Raw genomic sequence first — 26903 nt, forward strand, 5'->3', positions numbered from 1 at the left:
CTGCTACATGCAAAATCTTCACCTGTCCAGCCATCCCACCTGCCATGCCAGCTCGGATGTCGCCCCCCAAAATTCCCAAACATCACCAGCTGTCTAGTCAGGGTTCCTTGATCAGAAAGGACATAAAGCCATCAGGGCTACATCAAATAATAACAATTACATTTATTGGGTACTTACTATGCACCAGGCACAGCTCTAAGCCTTAGATATCTATTGGTTCATTTCATCCTCATATCCACCCTATAAACTGGTTACTATTATTTCCCTCATTTTACGTATGAGAAAATCGGGCACAGAGAGGTTAATTAACTTACCTGATGTCACACGGTAACTTACAAATTCACTGATGTGAGAACAAGCAGGAAATTAGAGCGGGCCAGAAGATGGAGACAAAGTCAGGAGCTAAGGTTGCCACTGGCTGGCCCTCAGTCTCCTCTGTCCGTCTCCGCTTCTTTCTGCCTCCTTTGTCCTTCTGCTTGTGTCTGGCCCAACACAGCACCCCATCCCCACCCACCCACCCCCACCCCCCACCCCCCACACAGGATTTTCCCATTCAGGTGCCCACCATCGCCTAACTTGTTCCTAACTCACTGAATGAAGAATCTGATTGCAGAGTCAGCCAGTGGTGGTGTGGAAAACGTTTAGCAACTGACTCTTTGAGGAAAACGAAAGATCAACCCTAACGAGGATTTACTGGCTTACGTAACAGGACAGTGCTGGGGTCGGGACAGCTTCCAGGCTCGATGATGTGTCTCCGGCTCTCCAGTTGGCTTTGTTGGGAGTCAGCTTCATCCTCGGGCTCCTGCAGCAGCAGCAGCTCCAGCCTCACAACCTCCAGCTAGTTCAGTGATCGAGGGGACCAAGAAGTCCCCTGCACACACATCTTCCCCATGGGGGTCACTGTTTTGATTGCCTAGGAGGGAGATGCAGGAACTCCCCCAGAGTTTATCAAGGCTGGCCCTGTGCTAGCCGCCTCGTGGGAGAGACAGAAAGTGACTCAGCCATGAGCCACCATCAGGAACTCCCTCCTCTGAGCCCTCATGGTCCTTGGCTGCGAGTGATGGACACAGGAAGGGCCATTTCCCTTCTTACCCGAGTCTGGGGGTGGGGGGCGGGGGAGGGGAGAGGAGCAGTGGAAAGGTGCCCCCCAGCCCCACCCTCGCACAGAGCACGCCACACACCGCCGCCACCTGGCTGCAGGTACAGTTTATTCTTCACAACAGAGAAATACAAAGAGCAGAGGGTTTGGAATTCCTTTGTTTCTTGCCCCCTTTAGTGTCTTCCCCCACGTTTGACTCTTTTTGCTCCCCACCCCTTTCCTTCAATATAACGCAAACTTCGTTCCTGAAGCCTTGAGGGGCACCTGCCCTCACCTCCCTGCCACCACGATGCAGACTGAGAAGCCAACAGACTGTTTTCTCTTTTTTAATAAGGTAACTAGTTCTAAATATGGTGGCCTGGAGGTCCCATAGAAAAAAGCAAAGGGGTGTTAACAGTATGTATAACAGCGTATTTACAGGGTAGTAACATGCGGACAAAAAGCTACAATACTGAGTATCAGACGACGCCAGTCAAACAAAGGGTTGGGGGTGGGGCAGAGAACCCCGTGGGAAAAGAAACCCCAGGAGACGTTAAACTGGTAAATCAATGGCGAGTTAAGGCTTAAAAAGTGTATAAAAATAACACAGTTAATATTCAAAACGGGACTCCAGATACAGAATATATAGATGAGTTTCTGTCTAGTTTTTTTTTTTTCCCCCAGGGGATGTAGGGGGGGCTTCTCCGGGTTCTGTACATGGTTCCTATATACACGGACACGCATGGCTTTCAGATTGGGGTGTGTCTGTGGGAGCTGAGGGCAGGGTCTGCTCCCGGGACCCTCCTCCCCGAGGATCCCTTCCCTGCCGAGGGGCCTAGGGCCTGGGCTGGGGATTCCCCTCCATGGCAGGGAAGACAAGTAACCCCTCCTTGGGCACTGCCCCATGTGGAGGAAATTCTGGAGAGGGGGGTCCTTGCCCCAGGCCCACTCCCTCCCCCTGCCCACAGTCTGGAATGGTGGGAGAGGTAGCCAATAGGTTTCTTGGCCAGCACCGAGGTAGACTGGGGTGGTCTTCAGGGCAGCAGGGGTGCCAGGTCTTACCCAGCCCACCCCACCCCATTTCCCTGGGCCTGTACCCAGCCCAGCCGACACTGCACCCTTTGGTCCTGTGGACCTCCCGGCGCCTCTCATTTCGTCTCCTGAAGACTGGGTAGCCCTGGTAGCTGCCACATCCCTCTGCTCAGTGATGCCCAGGGCGCAGCTCTGGAGGCTCGAGCTGGCACCCAGGGGCAAGTGGCTCACTCCAGCTGCCTCCTGCCCCTCCCACCTGGGGGCCCCCTTTGCAGTCCAGAAACCCAGGCTTGAGCCTTTCCCTCAAGACCTGAGGCCGTGGCAAGATAAGGTCCCACGCTGCCCTCTGGTTCTCTGTGTCCATCTGTCCGGTTCTTTTAATTTCTCGGTCTTAGCAGCACCAACTTCTTGGCCAATAAATATCTTTTTTGTTATTTCCAAAACAAACTTAAAAAAAAAAAAAAAAAAAAAGAACAGTGAAGCAAGTGAAGGGTGGGGAACAAAAGGAAAACCCAGCAGAGAGGTTCAAAGTGCTCTGAGATCGTCTTTGGATGCCACCAAAACAGTCCAGAATCTTGCAGTTGGCCTGGCCGCCCCTGGAGCTGGACCGGGCAGGGCTTCTGCGGCCCAGGCTTTCTGGAAGGTCAGGAAGGTCATGAGAGAGCTCAGCTGTTCCCGGAGGGCCCCTGGAGGGAGTCGGGGCCTGGTGCTGCCTGGGTCTGTGTCTGCCAGTGGGCAGGGCGGGGCGGCGCCTTGGGTTGGCTCAGATGAGGGAAATTCGCACCGGGATGCCGGGGGACTCCGTCCTCTGGGGCGAGTGATGGCTCACCAGGTGCTCCACCACCGTGTGTTTGGACATGTGCTTCATCAGGTAGGTCTCCTGTGGGCGGGGTGAGATTCAGAACTTACAACCAACTGCTGGCAAGGGGTGCAGGGGGAGCTGCAGTTCCCACAAGCAGCCACTGGAGGGCTCCTTGGTAGGTGGGCTGGCTAGTGATGGACAGCCACAGCTTTGCGGGGGTCAGATGGGCATCAGCATTGGTTCTAGGGATGCTGCATCTCTGCCAGCAGTGGGGGCTGGCTTATTTACCAGAGTCCGAGCCCACAGTGTGCTGACTAGAGAGCTGGCAGGCACCAGGCTCACCCCGCAGCAGTGCCCACCTAAAACTCCCTAGGGCCAGGCCAGCTGCCGTCTACCAACTGGCTGCAGTGGAGTCCTGTCCGATTGAGCATAGCTGCCCCCATGTGGCTGGTTCTCCCAGTGGGGGCGAAGCGGTAGGCCTCAGGTGACCCTGGCTCTGCCATTTCTCAGCAATGGAATGTTGGACAAGTCATCTTATCCCTCCAAGCCTCAGTTTCCTCCTCTGCAGGCAGAGATGGGGGAAAGGGTTGCTATGGTGATGTGGGTAAAACTCTTAGCATGCAGTAGGGTTGAGGGGACCACTGCTTCCCTAGTCTCTACATTTCGTTCTAGGTGGTGATGGGAGCCCCGGCCTCTGCACCCCCATGCTCCATCCTCCTTTGGGAAGTGGGGCCTGATCTGATTGGTGACTTTGGGAAGCTTAAACTGGGCATGCTCACCTAATCCCCTGAGCACTGCCACAGACTCTGCTAAGTCTGACCTGAGGCACCCAAGACTGGGTGGGCGAGGTGACCCAAGGCTCACCTGCAGGCCCACAGGCTTTCACACTAAGGTGGTGCTCTGGTTCCCACCTGCCACTCCTTGGCCTCATACCTCAGCTTGCTCAGAATCCGGCAGAGGAAGCCCTCAAATGTGGTGGCAAAGCGCTATCAAACAACACCGAAGGGAAGCAATCAGCAAAATCCAAACTAGGAAACTATTCTTCAATGAGTAAATTGCAAAGAAAAAAAAGGCAGTGGTGTTGAGGTGGGGTGGAGGACCAATAGTTTAAAAGATATATTGACCCAGTGCAATGTAAGAATTTTATTTGGATCTTGATTAAAACATAAAATTCGTAAGTAAATAAAATTATAAATTATGGCATCCATGAGACAAATGAAAATGTGAATACCAACTGGGTATTTGACGATATTAAGGACTACGGTGAATCATTTTAAGGTATTATAAAGGTATTGTGGATAAGTTCAAAAAAGCAGTCTTTATGTTTAAAGACACAAAGTGAAAATTTTCAGATGGAACAATGTGATGTCAGTTTTACTTCAAAAAACAGGGATATGGATGAGGCAGCATAGACCGATGCCAGGTTCTGGGGTCTGATGGGAACACGAGGGTTCACTATTCTAAAATGTTTCTTTTATGTATTAAAGTAGTTTAAAAGTCAATCCATTAATATGTTTTTTTTAAAAAGGTAATTATTCTTTTCTGTGGAGCCCAGTCAGGCCCAGTTCAGGGTGGGGCCTCAGGCCAGGTGAGATGTGACAGCCCCTTCCCCCCAGAGTTCAGATCTCCTCTAAGAACAAAGGCTGTGACCCGCTGGTGGCCCCTCCTCTAAGAGGGGACGCGTATAGGAAGGTGCAATCCATGCGCCCCTCTCCAAAGTGAACTTTCAAAACTACCCTCCTGGACAGTCCCCTCCCCATGGGTCCTCACTCCACCAGGAAAAACATCCAGACTCCCTAACAGGGACCGACAGCTTCGTGTGACCTAATTTTCCTTCAGTTCCTGGAACATACCGCGACTGTTCCACGTTGGGGGTGTTTGCATTCCCTGTTCTCCTGCATGGAAAGTCCTTCCCGCTCCACTCCTCCTCACCTGGCCAATTACCTTCAAGGCTTCCTAAATGTTACTTCCTCATACACCTATCCCAACCCATCTCCCTTCCCCAACTCCATTTTGTCCTCCCTGCAGCTGCCTTTCAAAACATGTTTCCTTTTTTTCCTTTACAGCAGTGGTTCTCAATCAGAGGCAATTTCCCCCGCCCCCAGGGACATTTGGCAAAGTCTGGAGGCATTTTCAGGGAGGGGTTGCTAGTGGGTAGAGGCCAAGGATGCTGCTAAACATCCTATAACGCACAGGACAGCACCCCTCGGCAAAGATGTCAACATGGGCCGAAGTTGACAAAGCCTGCTTGGGGCAGTTACCACGATTTGTGATTACATATCCGCTTGTGTGGTTACTTGTTTAATGTCTGTCTCCAGCAGTGCACTCTAACCTGCCTGGGGGCAAAGAATATGCCTGTTTGATTCATCCTGAGTCCCAAGTGCCTGGCACAAGTGTTCAGCAAACACTGGGTGAATAAATCATTGTCTTAGCTAAGGTCTGTCAGGCGCTGACTCTGCCAGCCAACAGCCCTAGAAGTTAAGAACTATTACCTCTTCCATTTTACAGATGAGGAAACTGAGGCTTGGTGATCAGTCTGGGTACACGTGGGGGTCTGTTAACCAGAATATTTGGACACACATAGCCAGAAGGACACACAAAAGTGACTCACTTGGACTCCCTCTCCTGGGTCTGAAAGGCCCTTGTTTAGGGAAATTCCCATCCAGGGATGGAGGACCGGCACCTTGCTGGCCCTGTTTGGGCCTTTCCTGGGAGATGAGGGTGGCTCTGGGCCAGGTCACTGTGCCACCTTGTGGGCATGATGGGGGTTGCAGCTTCCCCAGTGGAGAAAGGTCCTTCTCCCTCCCTGGCTCTGGGGAGCAGGTTGCCAGCGCCTCCCCGCCCACCACCCCACACTGCCTGGAAGAAACCACGTCTCCAGAACCCAGGCGAAAGGCTGCCTGGGGAGAGCTCGGCCTGAGGCAGCCGAAAACTGAACTGGAAAGCAGAAGCCCTGGCTCTGCCACTCACTGTGATCTTGGGAAGTCACTGCCCTTCTCTCGGCCTCAGTTTCCTCATCTGGAAAATGGGAGCATCAGTACAGGTCTGAGGAGGCCGGGGAGAGGAAGAGGCTCCCGGGGGCCCCGCACTCACCGAGGTGTAGGCCCGCCCGCACATGCTGCAGCAGTAGGCCTTGGCATGCTTGATGGCATGGGCCGAGAGGTGGATCTGCAGGGAGGCGGAGTCCGAGTAGGCCCGGTAGCAGTTGGGACACTTGTAGGGCTTGTCCTTGTTGTGCTGGCGCTGGTGAGACTGTGGGGAGCACAGCAGGGGTCGGGAGCTGGTTGGACTCCCCCAGCCCCACCCCCTCCTTACGCTCCCCTGGGGAGGAGGAGCTGTGCACCTGGCGGAGGCGGGAGGGCACTCACCTGGAGGTTGGAGAGCTGAGTGAAAGCCTTTTCGCAGCCAGGATGTGGGCACTTGTAGGGTCTGTCGCCTGTGTGGATTCTGCAACAGGCAGCCCAGTGAGGTGGCGTCCCTGACAGGTCCCCCAGGCCAGCTCCAGCCCCCAAGCCCTCGGCTAGCCTGCACACCCCTCTGGCCCCCAAGCCTCCCAGGCTCCCCGCTCCACACACTCTTCCCAGAGTGAGTCCCAGGCAAGAGCTGGGACTTCAAAGGCTACCCGTGTCTTTTCTTCTCTGGCCTCCCACAGCCATTCTGTGACCAGAGCCTCCACGCTCCCCACAGGGCCCCGCTGAACCCGGCCCTCCACCAGCACCCACTCAGAGAGCCCGCCCAGGCCCCCGGCTAATCATGGCAGTCTTGCTTTGACGGCATTCTGCCCCTCTTCTAAAAAAGCCACCTGCAGACCACCCACTGAAAAGGGCAGATTCACTGCTTTGCCAGGACCTTCCCTGCCCACCCTGCCTCTTTCTCTCAGGAGACATCACCCTCTAATTGGCCCCCAATTTCTATTTCCTGCCTCTTCCCCACATGGCTACCTGGTCACCCTAGCTACTGAGAGAATGCAGGACAGGGTGGCCCTGAATGTCAGCCTCTGTGTCCTTCCTGTGAGCCCCTTTTTGTCCTCATGCTGGCTCCACCACTTACTAGCTGAGTGACCTTGGTCAAATCACTGAGCCTCGGTTTCCTCATCTGCAAAATGGGTATAAAAATACAGTCCCTACTTCACTGGGCTTTGTGAAGATTCCATTAGATAATATGTGGAAGGGGCTTAGCCAAGTACTGGCACAGAGTCAGGGCTCCATCACCACTTGCCAGTATTACTATTATTCATTCATTTAATAATTATTATATCAGGCACCCGTGTGCCAGGCACCACCCTGGGTGCCTGGAACATATCCGTGAACAAAACAAAAAAACCCACTGCCTCGTGGAAACAATGATTATGAAATAAGTAAGTAAAGTGCGTGTAGAAAGTAATAAGTGCTGCGAGAAGAAACAGAGCAGGTGAGGGGGGTCGTGAGTGCATGGGGAGGGTGCAATGTTAAATAGGGTGGTCGGGGTCCTCACTGAGGAGGAGACTTGGGAGCAGTGACTTGCAGGCTGATGGCCGGGCTTTCTGTTGGCTGCTGCCGCTTGTGCTGGTCCAGTAGCCAGGTGAGGATGGAGGAGGACCGGGACGGGGTGTGGAAACAGGGCTCGGGAGCGAGGCGCACACACCGGGACGGGAGGCCCTCCCTGCTCTCCTCGGTTTGTCTTCAGTCACCTGCTCTGGCAAATCCTGTGCCAAGCAGGTAGGTAATGAAATGCAGACTGGACCTGAACCTCTTCTGCCTAAGTTGCCGATGAGCATTAGGTGGAGGGAGAATCCAGCTCTGACCACCCGGTATTGGCTCCTTCCCTAAAGCCACAGCTCACCCTGGGTTTGCTCCGCCCATCAACAGACTCATCAGACAAACTAAGGTCCCCCAGGCCAGGCCCCGTGCTGGCCAGGCTGGAATAAAGAACACTCCCTGCCGTCGGTAAGCCCACGACCTTGACTGCCCACTATGAACAGTGACAGTCCGAATTCCCTAGTGTGCCATTCGAGGCCCTTCACGTGTGGTTCGGCCTCACCTCCCTGCTCCTGCACCCTGTGTCCTGGTCAGAGGACCATTTCTCATCTGGCAACCACGGCTGATTGATGCTTCTGCCCTCCACCCCTGTGCCCTGGCTGCATCCTCAGCAGCGAGGCCACCTCTCCTCTGTCTCCGCTACTACACGGGGAACCCCAAGGGCAGGGATGGCTCGTCTCAGGCTGCATGGAGACAGGCCAGGTGGAAATGGGCTGGCTCAGTTCTGAGGACCCCTATTCTACCTGCACATTTGGGGGTGTCACATGTTTGGGGACATCATTCCAGGCTACTGCACCCCGTCTCTACAATAGAAGGACCTTAAGGGTCATCTGGACCGGCTCCGCCTGCCGCCAGAATCCCTCCATTTCATCCCATCCTCGCTCCCCTCCAGGGCTGTGGAACTCGGTGGCAGAGGGGACCGAGGGACCCCAGGACATGTGCTGATTTTGTTTTAAATTCTGCAACGCCCACCCCAGAATCCTCGCCTCCCACTGCTGCCCAAGTCATGTCTCTTCCCTGCCCCGAGGCTCCAGGCCCACCACCTCCCTCCGCGCCCCCCGCCCCAGCATTCCAAGTCCCTTCCTACCTTCCATCTGGTATCCAGGCTGATCCTCTTCCAGGCACACTTTTCCCCCAGCTAATGCCTGGCTAAAACCCAGACTCCTGTTCTCAGTGTAAAAGCCCCTTGATCGTGGCAGCCTTTCCTGACCCCCCAGACTAGACCTGGCCCCTGCAGCCCACCCCTGAGCAGAAGTCTGTGTGTGGGCACGTATTTTGTCAATGTCTAGTCACTGTTTTCTAAGCTGTCTCCCTCCTTGAGAGCAAGAATGCCCTTGGTCTCGTTCGCCACCGTCATCCCAGGGCCTGGCACAGGCTCAGCAGAGAGGACTCGGTATATAGGAAGGTGAGTTCTTTCCTCCTGAAGTCAGTTACTGACAATAGTAATATGTTCCACATAATCAACAACGCCCATTCCTCAAGGGTATTTCACAAGTGTTTGTTGACTGACCGATGGATGGTTCTCCAGGGACATTAGGCCCTACCTCAGGACCTTGCTCCTCTGGCCTCCTCCCCAAGTGCCACAGCTGCCCAGCCTCCTTCCTGGACTCCCGGCCTCAGCCTCTCCCCTCCACCACAGCAGCAGCGCAGGGACCTGACCTTGTCATGGTCTCCCCCACTGGCTCCCCCTTTTCCAGGACAGAATCCAAATCCACACCCCCCAGCAAGTCTCTGAGCCTTTGCTCGTGCCGTTCCTCCTGCTGGGAACACCATTCCCATCTCTCACGAGAGAGGGCTATGGACCCTTCAACACTCGACTCCGATGATCCTCCCCAACCTCCATTACATACTTCCCCCTTTCATGGAAGTTTACACATCCACAGCCTCCCAGTGCATGGTGGGAGTTCCTTTGGCCCAGAGCCAGCCTCTGACCACTGATCTGTCATTATGCATGGCAGCCAGCACTGGGCCTCAGAAGGGCTTCAGGGAGCAAAGGTTCCCCCTGATAACTGGCCCCTGAGCTCTTCACCCCTGAATTTCAAGTCAAGGCCAAGCCCTCAATCCCAACATCAGAGTCCTCCCTTTGCAGGGCATCTCCCCACTAGGGGGGCACCCAGGCCTGACTCCCACATCTGTAGTGATGGGGAGCTCACCACCAACTCCAGGCGCAGGGAAGCTGAGCTGAAATCGGGGCCCCTGAGCTGCTCCTTCACCCCCACTGTCCCAGCCCCACCCCGGGGCCCCGAAGACTAGCCCTGCTCTCCTGCCTGGACCTCGCGCCCACCTGAGTTTCTTCTGCAGCCAACATCCCCAGCCCCTTCCCTCCTCCAAGGCGGGGCTGCTCCTCGGCGCTCTGGCTCACATCTCACTTCTGCCTCCTCTTAGTGGTGTGGCCTTGGCCAAGCGACTGTGCCTCCCGAGCCCCAGTTTCCTCACCTCTAAAACGGGGATAATAATAAGGGCTGTAAGGGCTGTAACTTACTGAAAGGGCGTTCCTAAGACAGTTTCACAGTGTTAGTTTTGTTTTGGTTTGGGTTTTTTTTTGTCCGCACCGCACGGCTCGCGGGATCTTAATTTCCCGACCAGGGATTGAACCCGCACCCTCGGTAATGAAAGCGCGGAGTCCTAACCACTGGACCGCCAGGGAAGTCCCCCCAGTGTTAGTTTTTAATACACTCATGTCTCTTTAAGACAAACAATTTATGAAAAACAACAAAGGGGGAATTTATTCAATGTTTAAATAAAATTATCGAGGATTCATTAGTTATCATTGATCCTTTATTTTCCAGGTAATAAGCGGCACGTTATATTGAATGGCTTCAGTCCCACTGTGCTTTGTAACTAAAACAATGGTAGATACGGTGACAGTGGACCTTCCTCGAGATGGTTGCGTCTCCGTGGCACTTTTCAGATTTGTTATTTCAGATTTGTAAGGACTTTATGGACACCTCATATGTAAACACCTTATGCAGGGCCGGGCACTTAGGAGCTCTCTGACAGGGAACAGTTGTTGCTAGGATGTTATCACCATCACTATCATCACACTTGAGAAAACCTACCCCTGCCACAATTATCACCACACATGTACACAACATCGCACAGCCAGGAGAAGGAAAACACGGGCAAAAACCACTCTGCAGCCTGAATAAACAAACAAATCCAGGGTCACTTTGTCTAGCATACGTTCCCCAAACAGGTAAAACGTTGAGCCCTTTCTTATACCTTACTAACTCCTTCATAAAACAGGGTTACCCCCTGACTTCTGCCTCGTGATATCTACAGATGTGTGATCTTATCCAGATGCTAACTGCACGAGACTACTGCTGTATCTCTACCGTGAACAGACTCCCTACAAATTCCTGTTAATTTTCCCCTTAAATACATGTACTTATAATTTACAGGGCCGATCCTTCTGAAATCTGGATTTCTGCAAACACTTTGCAAGTCACCTGCTTTTCTTGTCTTGTTGCCTTCCGTTCATAGACAGAGGTCCCACCAAGATGCTCCAGAACCGCCAGCGCCGTTCAATTACATGAACCGCCACATGCTCCCAGGCACATCTGTCTCAACTCCCAGGGGGATCCTGCTCAACCTGCTTCTAGCTCTATTTTTATTACTTGACCGGGGCTGGTTCTGTTTTGACATGACCTTCTTTTACCCCCTTTATTATCAGCATAACGTTGAGAAGATGGATTTGATATATGCCCTGTGTGGTTCTCTATCAAGGGGCAAAGAACAGGAGTCTCTGTGGAATGGGAGAAAAGCAACCTGGAATCTGGTTGCTTCTTTCTGTTTGGCTTTTTTTGGTTTGTTTGTCTTAAGGATTCTGGGACTTGCGGGCACTAGGGACACCAGCCTCTTTGTCACTGGGTTAGGACACATTGGTTTAATTATATACGCCACTGCATAATGGCTAATAATTTGTCTCTAAATGTTGATAGGACCCTCTTACGTTGCTTGTTCGGTTTCCAACCGCTATGAACTCAAATCACTCATAAGAAAAAAATAGAGGGAGAAAAAAATTGTGCCCTCAGGAACAGAGAGCAATCCCTGAACAAGGAACATTCTGACGAAACGCTCTCCCCTTGGGCTTCCCTGGTGGCACAGTGGTTAAGAATCCGCCTGCCAATGCAGGGGACACGGGTTCGAGCCCTGGTCCGGGAAGATCCCACATGCCTCGCAGCAACTAAGCCTGTGCGCCACAACTACTGAGCACGCGTGCCACAACTACTGAAGCCTGCACGCTTAGACCCCATGCTCCGCAACAAGAGAAGCCCCGCTTGCTGCAACTAGAGAAAGCCCACGCACAGCAACGAAGATCCAACACAGCCAAAAATAATACATAAATTAAATAAATAAATTTAAAAACACTCTCCCCTCAAGGGCCTGTTAATTTTTTGTTGCTTGTTTGGTCATGGTCTTAAATAATATTTTCAAACAAACGTCTACTTCTGAAAACACTAGGATTCTTACTAATTATTACTTGCTACTGTGTTTACTTCCTACCAGACTGATGCTCCTGTTCTGCCTACTCTACCAACTTTGTGCTGTAGCCTTTCTCAAACCCAGGCCCCACATTCAGAATAATAAAATATCAAGGTAACTTTTACACCCGGATGTGCTTGGAGTTTCCAGCTGGCCACTGGGCAACACCAAAGATTTGCTCCCCCGCTTTATAAAAGCTCCCAGTGAGGGCATGTTTTGTATTCTCCACATTTGAATTAGCCAAACACTAGAATGAGAGCCAGCCTATGAAGTGTCTAGCGTAAGAAAGATGGCAGATCAAAAGAAAAGAAGCTCAATCTCCCTGAGTTAATTTTATGTGTGTGTATATATGTAATTATATATAATTCACATAAATATAATATATAGTAATATCATATATAATTGCATATAATATATATATGTGTACTTTTTAAGATGGAGGGAAAAAACCTAACAACTTGTTTTCATGTACAGAGACTAGTACCATTAGTATCCACAGAGAAATATCTTTAAAAAGATTTCTTTTCTAGATTTAACTATGCTTTTTAGTGCCAATCATAACACATGCTTTATGAGATCAATTAAAAGACCGTGACAATGGGTCAACACCCCTGCTGCCTATAATATGCTCTGAATCTGAACAACTGATCATACATTATATCTTAATAGAGGCCTCCATTCTCCTCCATTCTGATATTGTTGGTTATATAATAAATGGACCAGAGTCATTTAGTCTTATCAACAGGTCTGGTTCCCTCCCTCACACTTGCCTCAAGGCCTGTGCTTCAGGTCAGAGATTGAGTCTTCTGAAAGAAACATCAAGAGCTGATGGCCTCAGTAGAGGACAGTACCAGTGCACTTGGCTCTTTACACTTTGGGAGGAGACATGGGGCACAGGCTTCCAAGGTGACCCACCACCATGACCAGACACTGCGCAAGGCCAAAGCAGGAACCAAGCCTTTAGTCCAGAAGCAGGCAACTTTGCACAGCAGACTAACTCCCCAAGACTGGGGAACAGGAATTATGACCTAGGACTGGATGAAAGTGATTTAATTGTGGTTAATGTTCCATTCTCTAACGGGCATATGAGAAAACCCCCCTTTTTTTTTTCTTTGATCTATCCCTAATCTTCAATTTAGGAGGCTATATTTGAACAAATTGGAATAGGATATTCCTTAAATGGTGCCTTGCTCCAGCTAACCCTTTAGAATTTGGGGGGGGAGGGACGGCAGGAGGACTATACAAATTTAACATAGATATAAACTAATGAATTAGCAAGGAAATTTTAAAATAATGGTCCTATTGAAAAAACACTATTGGCCTTGTCTACAAAACTACTCAGAACAATTGCTAAAAAATATTCAAAGTGCCTTTACTGAGACCTTTTCCTTTTTATGACCATTAGTTTCTATAAATAGGTTCACTAAGAATCTGTCCTCCTTCCTAACAGGATATAATTGGGTAAATCAAATTTGTAACCATGACCATGCCAGAAATGTCACATTTAAAGACAAATTTGATTTAATTAGGCATGACAAGCCTGATAGTAAGAAACAAGGCCTGTAACTTTGTAAGTGGGAATGTAGCCTCCCCAGGCTTCCAGGAAACTGAACTGAATCTACTCCATGGCTTGTGGAATCATTGCCTTTAAGGTTATGAGAAAAGTCATTCCTGCTAGCCCAGAAACACTGACAAACTTGGGATTCTCCAAAAAGACGGTACCCTTCCCGTTACAGGTTGTATAGGCACAACCTGACAAGAGGTGAATTGGATGGATCTTAGATAGGAACGTAGATAGATCTTAGATTAGATAATATGATAAGAAAAAATTTTTTCACACATACACAGATTAAAATTATGACCTGGGGGCTCTACAAAATCTCCTGACAGAAGTTAACTCTCAAACCTTGGGGTCGCATGCTCTAATTTTAGTAACCATACAACCAGGGGAACTCTGTTTATTGATCAGCGCCTCATTACACACACCTATGTCCATAAAACTAGCCAAACTTCAAAAAATAAATTCATGACAAAATCAGAAAGTTTGTGAAACAAATCTACGTGGTCAAATCCATGCCTCAGGAGGCATGGGGACGAGAAAAGCAGACTGATGCCACCCTGCCACTATCCTGTCATTTGTTCCTTACTATCAAACCTACTGATCATGCCCCAAAGTCAGAGAAACAGACAAAACATCTTGCCCCCTTGGATAAAGCAAACAAAGACAATGGAGAGAAATGAATAAATAACAACATCACAAAACAAAACCTAAGGTCCCTGTGTCTAGCCTTAGTGTCCAAGATAAAGAAAACCTTGAGCGCTTTCTGTGAGTTACAGACTCCACAGCAAAAACAATTTTATCCCTGCCAATGCTGATACGGGCAGACACACAGCCGTGCTTATAGATACGAGAACCATCATGTGAGAAAACTGCTGTGTTTCTTCCCCTCTGAAGAGACGAACTGTAATTTGGTAACCTTTAGTTTATTTATTTAAATACCTATGGTATTTTTATTTGGCGAGCCAGTCTTTCTGATGTCTGTACTCCCCTGCAAAAACCTCTTTCCTTAAAGCAGGTCTATCTCCGAATCCCACTTTCATGCTTTCGACTAGACTGTACACCCTAAGAGGGCAGGAATCTGTGTCTGCTTTGTTCAGTGCTGTATCCCCAGCACCTAGGGGCATGTCTGGCATACATATTTACAATTCACCTCTTGTACATATTTGTTAAATGGATGAATCATATGCCCTGTAAAAGCCAGTTCTATTTATTCCACCAATATTAAACATATGCCTCAATGTTTATTATGTGCCACCCACTGGGGATGTGGAAACGGAGACCAAGCCCTCGCCTTCAAGAACCCTCAATATATTGGGGGTGGTGGGCAAATACCAGGCAAGTAGAAGACAGTCTACCCTGCTGGGATGGGGAAGCCCAGGGCCTGTGGAACCAGCTCAGGGGGGCCAGGGAGGACTTCCTGGAGGAAGCTTTACTGAGAGATGGATAGGAGAGGGCCAGAAAAACAGGATAAAGGAGGGGGAGGGTGTTTCAGGTAAAGGACACAGCACGTGCAAAGACCTTACAGATGAGCAACAGTGGGAAGTGACGTCCACAAAGGCCATATCATAAAAGGCCTCGAATGACAAGCGAAACAGTTTGGTCTTGACCCTGAGGGCAACGGGCACCTAGAGAAGGTCCTTGTCCCTCCTTGCACCAGGTCCATGCACCAGGTGCAGGTGCTGAGCTGAAACTGGCTGCATCGGGGCAGCACCAGGTCGGCCACTCACCTGGTATGCTGTTGGAGGTGGGAGAGCTGTCGGAAGGACTTATCACAGTAGGAGCAGTGGTAGGGCTTGACGCCCAGGTGGATGCGCAGGTGCTGGGCCAGGTAGGAGGCGTTGGCAAAGGATTTGGAGCAGTGCGGGCACTTGTGGGGCTTGGCCTCTGTGTGCGACTTGGAGTGGATCTGCATCTCAGACTTGGTGAAAAAGGTCAGCGGGCATACCTTACACCTGTGGGCAAGAGGCAGGTTCATACCGGGAAGATTCCCGCCCCCGCCCCGTGCCTGGACATCTCAGGGGAGACCTTCTACGTCAGAGAGACCTTGCACCAGGGACAGAGCTCTCCTGGGAGGATCCAGGGGGCACGGGCAGGCCCCCAGCCTGGACACCCTCCAATCTGGAGGCCAAAGCTCTTCCCCCTGGAGACAGATTTACAGCAGGCTGGGGAGCAGGCTTACATCTCACAGGGAAGAGCGGCTGGTGACTCATGGTTCTGCGGGAGGGGCTCCAGCACTCCTGGTGAGAGGTTCTCCACCCTGGGGGTACTTTAGAATCGTCTGGGGAGCTTTCAAGAAAGCCTGACCTGGGGCCCTCCGCATGTCTCCCCCCAGCAAGTTAAATCGGAACTTCTGGGGGTGCGCCCCGGCACTGGCATTTTTGGAAAGCTCTCCAGATGATTCTAACGTTGAGGGTTCAGAACACTGCTTGAAAAGTGGAGGAAACAGACTCTCTGACATCCCAGGCTGTGGTGAGGGCGGCCCCAGCCAGAGACTACCTCTGAAGGGTTGTGGGCGGGGCGAGCCAGGAACCCCGCCCCTCTGGACCGTAGCCCTCACCCTCCGCCTCTGGGGCCTCTCTTTGCAGTGCCCCACTGCTGGGCCCCTGCTGCAGCCTGAGGCACTGGCCTCTAACCCAAGCCCACCTGGACCCCCTCCCACCGAGACCCCCACCTGTATGTCTTGCCCTCCTTGGCAGTCTCGCCCGAGGCCAGGATGGGGTAGGGGACTACGAGGACAGGCGGCCCCCCTGGATTCTCCGCCTTGATCTTTTTTCGGCCGCGCTCGGACTTGGGGGGGCCAAGCAGGCCGTGGCCCTGGATTGTCTTGATGGAGTCCAGGAGGGGGGGGCTGGTGATCCCTGAGATGAGGGTGGGGGACGAGGCGATGAGGCGGCTCTGGCTGGTGGTGGTGGGTGTGGATGGGGTGCTGGTACCCGTGCCCGCACTCGACTCAGACGTGCTCACAGCCGGGGTCCGGGAGGACAGCCCCAGACCTGCGAAGACACGGGGGTGGGGGCAGGGGTGAGGGGCAGCTGCAGAGGCCGGCTCAGTCCCCACCACCCAGCTGTGTGACTCTGGCAGGTCACCAGCCTTTCTGAGCCTCCCCTTCCCTTTGGAAATTATTACTCAGGGGTACAAATGAGAACTGTGTATGTGTAAGATTCCTTAGATACCTAAGGACTAAACTGAGTCCTATTATCTGTAACGGGGGCACTTTGGAAATCATTCCAACAAAAAACAAACAAAAAAAGACTGAGGCACAAAGATGTCCACTACTGTGTTATTTATAATAGCGAAAATTAGAGGCAACTGAAGTATGCAATATTAGGGAAGGGCTCAATAAATTTTGATCAATCTCCTCTACTGAACATTAACTGCCCATTAAAAAGGAGATTATGTTTGTAAAAAAAAGAAAATTTTAAGGCACAGAAAAAGTTAAGTAGGAGATGGAGATGCACCAAAATGTGATATGGATGGTAGAATTAGGATTAATTTTAAAACAATTTTTTTGGTTTAACTGTACTTTCTGATTCTTTGACAATGAACTTTTTCCTTTTTTTAAAATTTCTGTAATAAAAGTTATTCATTTAAAAACGAGGGGACTAGAAACATTTACAACATAGGTAAAGTACACAAAAAGATGAAAATGGTATCTATCACATGGTTAAAACTATGCTTTTTTAAAAAAAGAAACCCAAAATTTGTGCACTGAAAAAGATAATATCCAGAGTTGGCATCAGTATTTTGTGTGTGTGTCATACATGCTGGGAGTGTACATTTATCAACCTTAATGGAGGATGGTTTGGCAATAGTTTATTAAAATTTCAAATGTACAAAACTTTTGACGAAGCAATTCTAATTCTAGTAATCACCCATGGATATTTATTTGCACATGAGCACAAAGATCTGCGTACTTGGACCTTCCATACAAAACTGTGACCAGACAAAACTGGACACAACCTGCTATTCTCAGCAGGGACTATGTAAAGAGATGTGGTCCATCCTCAATATGGAGAACAGGGAAGCCATGAAAACAAGATAGATGTGAAGTGACGCAGAGAGAATGCCAAAACATGCTGCCAGGTGAAAAAGTAATAAACTGCACACAGTATGAACCCACCTATTTAAAAAAACACGCATCCAAACTACATATGTATATACAGATAATGTAAGTGTGTGTGAAAGCACAGGAATAGATCAGAGAAGAGACACACCAAAGTAAACTGTGTATAAATTGTGGTTCTCTGTAGGGAGGGAGAAGAATTTGTTGGTAAAAGGAGATATTCATACTTTATCTGCTTCCATATTATTTGAATTTTTTACCTGGTGAATTCATCCATTTTTTACATCTGTGATTAAAGGATAAAATAAAATAAATTATAGAGAAAACATATGAAAATGCTAACAACAGTAGGACGAGGGTTAATTTTTTTTCTCCTTTTAGCTTGTCTGCAATTTCTAAATTTTCTATAATGACTATGAGTTACCTTTATAATAAAAAATGCACTAAATATGTTTACGATAGAATGGTGAGTAGGAAAAGAAAGTTAAAGTCATGGGTACAGCCCTACCACAAGCTCATCAAAACACGCCCGCATATTAAAAAACAAAACAAAAAGATGGAAAAGGAAGGAAACGGACTAAAAGGCTCTCTAAGCTGCTGGGTTATGAGCTGGGGATTATGAGTGATTTTCTTTTTTCTTAGTTTCTCTTTTTTCCAAATTTCCCTTAATATGCTTATATTACTTTTTTAATATTACTTTTATAATGAAAAAATAAATTTAATAAGGTCATAATAAGGAGGGAATGTGCAGAGGGTGGCTGGGGCCTGGGGGGGAGGCTCACGGGGCCCCATGACTCTTGGGCATCTCTGAGAGGCAGGAGGGAGAGGGGGAGAGAGGCACAGGCATCTGGCTGGCGGCGGGGCCAGCTAGAGGAGGAACAACAGCCCAGATACAGTGGCCACTGGAGAAAGCCTGTCCACCAGGCTCTGAAGTGGGCACCAGGCAGCCCAGCCTCATGACACTGCCTAGGATGTCCCCCCAGGCCCCAGCCTCAATCGATCCAAGACTGGGCTCACATCTTTCCCCCACCCCGCTCCCCCTCCTACGACTCCATCTCACTGGCAGTGCCTGGGACTCTCCCTTGCCTCCTCCCACTCCTCACCCCTACAACCAGCCCAGCACCAAGCCCTGTCCGCTCTCCCTCCTCAACATATCTCACATCTGTCCCCTTCTCTTCATCCCTCTGCGGCTGCCTTGTCCAGGCCACCACCCTCTCCTGCAGCTCTCCCTGCCACCAAGCCAGTCTCCACCTTATAGCCAGACCCAGCTTTCTCACCCAAATCTGAGCATTTCCCTTGCCTACTTAAAAACCCTCCACGCTCCCACTGCCCGAGGGTGAAATCCAAGCTGCACAGGTGGCCCCCAGGGCCCTTCACAGTCTGGTGCCTGCTTCCTTTCCAGCCTCAGCAGAACCGGTAGAGCAAAAGGGTTCACACATGGGCTCTGGAACCACACTGCCTGCCTCTGCCTCTTACTGGCTGTGAAACTGGGCCTCAGTTTGCTCATCTGTTCAATGGAAACGTTAGGGTGAACCACACGCAACTGCTGTTTCTTTAAGTCAACCTAACAGCCACCTCACAGAACGGCTGGGAGTAATAACATGAATACTGGTGAACATATACAGGTGCCCACCTGGAGTTAGCTACCATAATAGGATTATTATCATCATCTTTTGATCTTCCCTACGCGGACACTGTCCTAGTCTTGCTTTCTACACACATCCTCGCTCTGCACATGTTATTTCCTCCTGCTGCTCCATTTCCCTAGTCAACCACCAATCCTTCCTTGCATAGGGACTCCTCCAAGAAAGTCTTCCCTCACCCCTCACCCCACAAGTCTGGTTAGGGCTCTCCTCTGGATTCCTGAAATAGCTACGTGGATTTGGCTTCCTTGGTGATCCCCCGACGGGCAGTGACCCAACCTCGTCCCATCCAGGTGGCTTAGCGGGGCGCTTCGTCAGGGTACAGGACGGAAGGAAGTCCGGAAGCTCCACCCCCCGCCCCAGGCCCTGCCTGCCCGCCCCGCCCCGCCGCAGGGTATACTGGCCACGCCCCTCCCAGGTAGTCTCCGCCCAGTCCTAACCAGCACCCCCAACCCGGCCCCGCGGTACCTGTGACCGTGCTGGTGGCCGGCCGCGCGTGCAGCGCCACGTCAGGCTGCGGCACGGCCTGCGGGTGCAGCCCCGGCACCTGCTGCAGCTTGGGCAGCGACATGACGGCCTGGCTGCTGTCGGCCGGCGCCGGCGGCACGAGGAGCGGCTGCTGCGACGAGGCCGACGTGGGCGGCAGGTGAGGCGGCCGGATCTTCTCCGCCATCAGCTGCTCCTTGATCTTGTTAATCAGGACCAGGTTGTCCAGCTGCGGGCGGGAGAGGAGAGGTACTGAGGAGGCTTGGGCCGCCGGGCCACCCGCGAACCCCTCGACCCTCGCCCCGCAGGCCGCAGCCAAAGCCCGGGGCAAAGCAAAGCAGCTCCGAGAGGGGGAGGGTGGCGGGAGGGGCGACGCTCCGTCTTACCTGGCTGGGCATGGTTGGAGGAGGGGGCCAGAAGTAGGGGTTGTTAAATCGAGGCTCGGCCATCCTGCGGGGAGAGAGCGACTGTCACAGGGAAGAGGGCCCTCCCCACCGGCCAGGGGCGAGACCCCATCAGCTACACCCCCTCAAGTCTGGGCCAGTGTCTGGGATCCCTGCCCCCGTGGGACCCTCACCCCGCAGCGGAGCAGGCCTCCTGCCAGGCCCAGAGAACCACATCTCCAGGCTGAAAAATCTGGAATTCAGGTGTCCCACGGTGGGCCCCAGAGAGCAAAGATCATATCCAAAACAGAGTACTCCCAGCTCCCCCCCCCCCGCCCCCCACCCCGCTCCCATGATGCCCGCAGACCAATCCCTATTACCCCGCCCCCCAAGGGCCCTGGGCTGCAGAGCCAACCCTATGGATTCCACACAGAAGCCTGCTGTCCAGAGACAAACTGAGAGGTCCTGGGCCAACTTTGTAAATAGCCACAGAGCAGAGGCAACTGCCCCTCCCTGATCCCTGCTCTCTGACCCCTGGCCCCATTAAAACACAGGGGGCAACTTGGGTCATCAGATACAGCCTTTCTGAAGGGCAATTTGGCAGGATGATTTACGGGGACCCAAATGATTACAGTATTGCCTTTTGACCAAAGAAACCGTACCTCTGGAAAGTTATCCTCAAGAAACAAGCATGGCCAGAAACATTTTCCCTACAAGGATGTGTCGGAACACTGTGCTTAAGGAGGGGGTTGAGGAGGCCTGAGGCTAGGGCAGTTTGGGGCTCTTCAGTAGAAGTATGTGAAAACCCGTCTGGTGGCCCTCACCTCTGGCAAGTTCCTGTGCAGTTAAAAGGGCTTTTCAACCAGGGCAGTATGAAGGGTGGGCCTTCAAAGCTATCTTTGTCTTCCATAGGGTTCAAGTCTTCCTGTGACCCTAGAGTAAGTCAAGAAGTGACTTATAGGGACCATGCTGGACAGAGGCATTCCATTAAGTCTTGCTCCCTATCAAATTTCTCTTATTTATCTCTCTCTTACAGAAATTACTAACTAAATACCTACTGGTATTGGTTGCTTAAATGGAACTGTTTCTTATGATAGGCAAGGCTGAAATGAAGTGCCTTTAACCTTTTTTCCTGGCCCTACAAGTGGGAGAAGCCCCTACTGGAAACGCAGGCAGAGGATTTCAGGAAAAAGCCCTCAATAAGGATACAACCTAATCAGAACACTTTAAGAAAGATCTTTTATATAAATTATCTCTTGTGATCTTTACTTGAGAAGTAGGCACAGGAGGTATTATCCCGTTTTATAGGTGAAGAAACTGAGGCTTGGAGAGAAGGAAAAAGACCTGTCCAAGACCATAGGGCTAGGGTGCCAGAGTCAAGACTAGAAATCAGATTTGCTCAAGCCAGTTCCTCTGGGGAACTTGCTTTGCAAACCCCAGTCCTTGGTGGAACAAATCCACATGCAGACGACTCAATACCTGTATGCAAAGGTCCTTGCCTCTCACTCCCAGCCTGGGGGCCCGCTTGGGGTCCAAGCCTGGCCAGGCTGGGACTCAAGAGTATCCTCCTCTGGGTGGCTGGGGCAGCTCTAAAAGCCCTCCTGCTCCCGCCACCCACAGAGACCAAGCTGCCCTTCTCTCCACCCATCCAACCCTGCCCATCCTTCACAACCCAATACCAGAAGCACTTCCTGCCTGGAGTTCTCCCTGACTGCTCCAGATCCCTGGAACTTCTCCTTTCAAAGAAAGACCTCAACACAATAAAAATAATGAGAAGGCTGCCATTTACTAAGTACCCACCTTGTGCCAGGCATACTGACACCAAGAGGCAGGTACTCTTATCATCCCCATTTTACTACTACGGAAACTGAAGTTCAGAGAGGTGGAGTGACTTGGTCAAGGTCACACAGCAAGTAAGCAGAGAGCTGAGATTCCCACTCTAATCTGCCTGACTCCAAAGTCCAGCTCACCAGTCCCTTAGCTGTTCAGGGGGAAGGACAAAGCATGCTGACTGTAGGATTGTGAATATGTCCTGTCTTAGGATGGCATAGCACCCACTACCCATCCACCCACCAGCCTCAGACCTGTCCCTCCCTTGCTGTTGTCCACTGGGGAAACCGTGAAGGGGTCTGAGCTGTAAAGCCAGGGTGAGGAGGCTCCAGGGCTGAGGGGAAGAGGAGCTGGGGAGCTGCCTCAGAGAGGCCTGGGAATTGGATACATCTGTCTCGTTCAGCTTGGCATCCCCGGCACCCAGGCCCAGAAGGTGATCAACAACATGAGTTGTGTGACAGAATGAATAAATGAAGAAATAATCAGAATTATTTTAAAGACAGTCCCACACAGTTATCTAGCACTGCTGACAGTGTACAAAGCCCTCTGTATCCAGCAGCATTCTCACCAGAGCCCCAGGAAGCAGGGAAAATCTTCACCCCCATTTCACAGAGGAAGAAGGCAGGGCACCAGGAGGGAAGCACTTGCTCCTGGCCACACGGATGGGGAAACAGGAGGGAGCGCTGCGCTGCAGTGTTGGGCATCGCCTCTCTGAGCCTCAGTTTTCCTCATCTGTAAAATGGGATTGAAACAGGCCACTCTGCTTCATTCCTGCCCTGGCCCAGGATTCTGCCCACTGTACTTGACTGTTCCTCAGACAGTTCTGGGGGAGCTGTCCTCTCCTCCTCTTCAGTTCAATGCCAAATCCAGGCTTCCCCAAACTCCACCCTGGTCAGGGAGGTACGGGGTCCCATAGCCGAGATAGAGCATCCTGTCTGCCACTTACCAGGCCCCTGGTCAGCCAGGGACCACCCCTAACCCTGGTTGGGGAAGCAGACACACAGAGGGGAAGGGTCTGCCCTGGGTCACGTAATCTAATCCGCACAGCCTCTGCTTCATTTCTCTGTGTCCTTCTCTGGCTGGGCTTCAGTAACTTAATGATTTGGTCAGTGACCCAGGTACTTGTGTACATCTACCGTGTGTCAGTGCAGGGAAGGCAGGCGGGGGCGGGGGGGAGCGTCTGCTGAGCCCTTACTGAGTGTCAGGCACATTGCCAGGTGTACATCAAGAGCATCTCATGTGAGCCCCCCAACAAGCCTTCTCGGTGGGTGTGCACCTGTGCAGCCCTGGGGCCTGCGTGACAGGGTGGCCGGGGCCGGGCTAAGCCACGCAGACCTTGTGTTGAGGGAGAGATTTTAAGCAGGAGAGAGACTGGTCAGATGTCTGTTTAGGACAGATGGACAAGGCAGAAGGGCATCCAGGCAGAGGCAACAGTGTAAGCAGACACGGAGGTATGAAAGTACAAGGCAGGTTTGGGACAGGGAGCAGCCACCCACTGACACCAAAGGGAGCTGGAGAGTGGGGAGAGACTGAGGCCAGCCAGCAGGGCCTTGAGTGCTGCTGGTGAGGAGGCATCAGGCAGTGTGCTAAGCCGGGGAGCCTGAAGCTCGGAGGACCCAGGTCAGCGGGAGGAGCCTGAGGACAGTGCCTGGGGCAGAGGAGCCTGGGGCAGAGGAGCCAGGCCAGCTAGGGCTGAGTGGCCACGCCGGACAGGCAGAGGAGACATGCTGGAGGTTGGGGAGGACATGCAGACTGGGCTTCATGCCCCAGACAGAAGCCAAAGACTGTGCTTTGAGCCTCGAGACTCACAGCCCTGATCCTTGCAGTAGGGCAAGCAAGCTGTCATTCTGTTTTTCTTGCTCTAAAAGGTGAAAAAAGTTGGATGGGTCAATGAATGAAACACCTCCTAGAGCCGCCCACCCACCCATCCGCCCATCCATTCCTTCTGGATACATCCTCTGGGCCAAACTGGGGACCGGTGCTGGGGAACCGTAGGCAAAGAGAAGAGCCCTGCCCTCTGGGAGCCCTGAGCTAAGTGGAGGAAGCAGACACGTGACCCACAAGCTTCTGCAAGAAAAAGAACTTTTGCCTGTGAGGCCTGCCACATGCCACCAGGGACCTCCATGCAGTCAAAGCCGAAGGGCTACCTTCCAGTCCTGTCCTTCATGGCCTCCCGGCCACCTGGGCCCTTTGAGAAGATCTGTGTGCCGCGAGCCCTGGGTTCCTCATCTTCTCAGTCTCTTTCCCAGCTCCCACCCCGCACAGCCTGGGCTCCTCAGGGTGGGCGGAAGCCTCCTCTCTTCCACTGGCCTCAGTCCCTGGGTGGCCCATCCACTCTAGGACTTTAAATACCAGTCAACCCCCAGGTCTCCACCCCCAGACCAGGCTGCCCCCTGGAGCTCCAGGCCCACCTTCCAGTTACCTCCCTGACCACTCATGGGCTGCTCAGACTCAGCAGGCCTGAGCTGGACTTGGTCTTCCCCTAGGATATGTACTCCCCTAGCGATCCCCTCTGAGCGGGGCATCGCCATCTGCCCAGATGCTCCTGCCACAGACACTCATCCACAGCACGTCCCCTCCCTCCCCTCCCAGCTCAGATACACCAGCAGCCACGTCTTCAGGATTCCATTTCCAAACTCTCTCTCAAATCCACTCCATCCTCTTCACAAGTCCTAGCTACTATCCCCTCACCTGGACCATGGAACAACCTGCTTTATTTGGAGCCCAGTGCACCCAGGTTCAAATCTTGGCTCCAAAACACCAGCTGTGTGATCTTGGGCAAGTCACTTGCTCTTGCCCCCCAAATCAGGGATGAGCAGCCCAGAGCACAGGATGGAAAGAAAGGATCAGGGAGGACTTCCCAGCGGAGGTGATACGTGCTTTGGGTCTTAAAGGATGAGTGGGAGTTAGCCGGGCAAAGAAGGAGTGGGGAGCATTCCTGGCAAAAGCAGCAGCCTGAGCAAAGGCCCAGGGGTGAGAAGCAACACAGTGCATGAGGCGAGCTAAAGTGATCAGTGTAGACTGGGAGACAGGACATGAGGCTAGAGCCAACGGCCAGGGTCAGACCTAGAAAGGCAGTTCCAGAATCTGAGGCCTGGAGTCTGGACTTGAAGCAGTAGGTGACGGGACAGAATCTGTGGTTTAGAAAGGCCCCTCTGACTGCTGAGTGTAGGCGGGCCTGGAGAAGCCAGGAGAGGAGGCAGTGAGAGGAAACTGGTCGAAGGCCCCCAGGGAATGGAACGGAGGTGAGAGGCGGGGGCTACCCGGGGCCAGGGAAAAGGGTGACCAAGGAGGCCTGGCTATTTGGTTAGAGCTGGAGGCCAAGGAAGCATGCAGGTTGCCCTCCAAGGTGTGGCCCAGGAGGTCCTCTGGACACCGACGCAGACAGACAGAGTCACAGGAACATGCAGACAGACAGCACCAAACTCCGACAGGCCAGATCTGTGGTCCCAAACATGGACAGATGGGGACATGGCAACTCCCATGGGCAGGACCCCACAGCCACCGGGACAGAGTCACAGGTGGATGCTATTACAGGAGGGTGAGCGCACATAGGCCCCAGGCAGACCCAGAAGGAGGCAGTGAGGGGCACTCAGGGAAGTTGGGATGAACACAATTGCCTTATTCCCCAAAGAACAAACCCCTCATTGACAGATTTCAACCTGGAATCACAGGCTCCTTACCTAGAGTGTCCTTTCCCACTTGGTGAACTTCTACTCATCCTTCAAGACCCAGCTCAAGTGTTCCCTCTTCTACGGAGCTTTCCCTGAACCCCCAGTCAGTCACTTCCTCTGTGTTCCCAACAGCACCTTGTATATGGGAATAACAATAACAATAATAATAATAAATGGCAGCTACCATTGGTTTCAACACCTACTACTTGCCAGGCACTGTGCTGAGTATGTTACACGCATCATGTCACTGAATTTTCCCAGTGGCCCTGTGAGATGTACCTTTAACAGAAGAGGAAACTGCAGCTCAGAGAGGTTGACCAACTTGCCCAAAGTCACACAGCTAGCAAGTGATGAAGTTAGGATGCCACCCAGATCTGGTGAAGCACTACAGGTCTGATCACACCCTGGTGCAGTCATGTTTCCCTGGGTGACTTCCCCACCAGACTGTGAGCTCTTCACAGGTAGAAGTAGTGCTCATTCACCTCTGCCATTCCAGCATCTAGTCCAAGGGGGTCTCAGAAACTCTTTGTAGAATGAAAAAGCACAATAATACCAACTACCTTTTCCCGAACACTTAAAATAGGCCAGGAATGGTAGCAGGGCATTTTACAGCCATTATTTTATTGTTGCAATAGACCCATTATACACATGAGGAAACTGAGGTCCAGAGAGGTTAAGTAACTTGCCTGAGGTCACAGAACTGAGTCTGGATTGGAAACCAGGTCTGTCCATCACCCTTTCCTAGGACGGTGGCCTCTGAGGCCAGCCTAGCAAGCTCCACAAAGGGGCAGTAGGGGCAGGGGCACTGAGGAAGGGGCACACCAGGTGCCAGGCCCTGCCACCTGGAGAGGTTCAGGCCGAGACAAACAGACACAAAAGAAAATGGACAGCCCAAGGGGGAATGTGATTAGCCTTGCCCGCTGCAGGACAGCAACTTTTGTCCCACCTACCCCATCCCCAGACCAGCCCAGAGACATTAAAAAATGAGATCTGCCCAGACCCCATGGCCACAGGGAAACTAGCTCCCAACAAAGCAAATGGGAGAGAGCAAGACCCAAAACTGTCCGGATACTATGATTACAAGGAGGCAAAAATAAAAACCTGCGTCAGAAAAAGCTGCAGGGAACCACGCCCAGAGGGAGGCTGGGAGTGCTGGGGGAGGCGGCTGGAGCTGATCTGGTTTTTTGTCTTTGTTTCTCTAATTTCCAGATACTCTGCAATGTTGTTGTTGCTTTTATAATGAAAACAATAAATTTATTCTTAAAAAAAGAGAAAGAAAAGTGGTTGGTAGCCAAGGGGGTGGGGGGAACAGATGGAGGGTCTGGAGGCAGGGAGGAGCAAGGGGGATC

At 51.7% G+C, this 26903-nt stretch overlaps 1 protein-coding gene and 1 pseudogene across 4 annotated transcripts in view; both read right to left on the reverse strand.

Annotated features, from left to right (window-relative positions):
* Window positions 1-1409: 1409 nt before the first annotated feature.
* Window positions 1410-2241, reverse strand: LOC133088771 (uncharacterized; annotated as a pseudogene).
* A 632-nt stretch (window positions 2242-2873) lies between these two features.
* ZNF362 (zinc finger protein 362) overlaps window positions 2874-26903 on the reverse strand; it is a 37169-nt gene continuing 13139 nt past the window's right edge. For 2 of the 4 annotated variants that reach the window (XM_061186834.1, XM_061186835.1), the window contains exons 2-9: window positions 25564-25689; window positions 20054-20117; window positions 19650-19896; window positions 16147-16468; window positions 15203-15427; window positions 6281-6359; window positions 6006-6164; window positions 2874-2990 (exon numbers count right to left, since the gene is read on the reverse strand). In XM_061186834.1, the coding sequence (XP_061042817.1) occupies window positions 2874-2990; window positions 6006-6164; window positions 6281-6359; window positions 15203-15427; window positions 16147-16468; window positions 19650-19896; window positions 20054-20117; window positions 25564-25601 (1251 nt within the window). In that variant the 5' untranslated portion in view covers window positions 25602-25689. Of the gene's footprint in view, window positions 2991-6005; window positions 6165-6280; window positions 6360-15202; window positions 15428-16146; window positions 16469-19649; window positions 19897-20053; window positions 20118-25563; window positions 25690-25833; window positions 25873-26903 lie in introns of those variants that run through there. The other 2 variants (XM_061186836.1, XM_061186837.1) reach the window with 2 other exon arrangements.

The sequence above is a fragment of the Eubalaena glacialis genome, chromosome 3 (genome assembly GCF_028564815.1).
Source record: "Eubalaena glacialis isolate mEubGla1 chromosome 3, mEubGla1.1.hap2.+ XY, whole genome shotgun sequence".
NCBI classification, from domain to species: Eukaryota; Metazoa; Chordata; class Mammalia; order Artiodactyla; family Balaenidae; genus Eubalaena; species Eubalaena glacialis.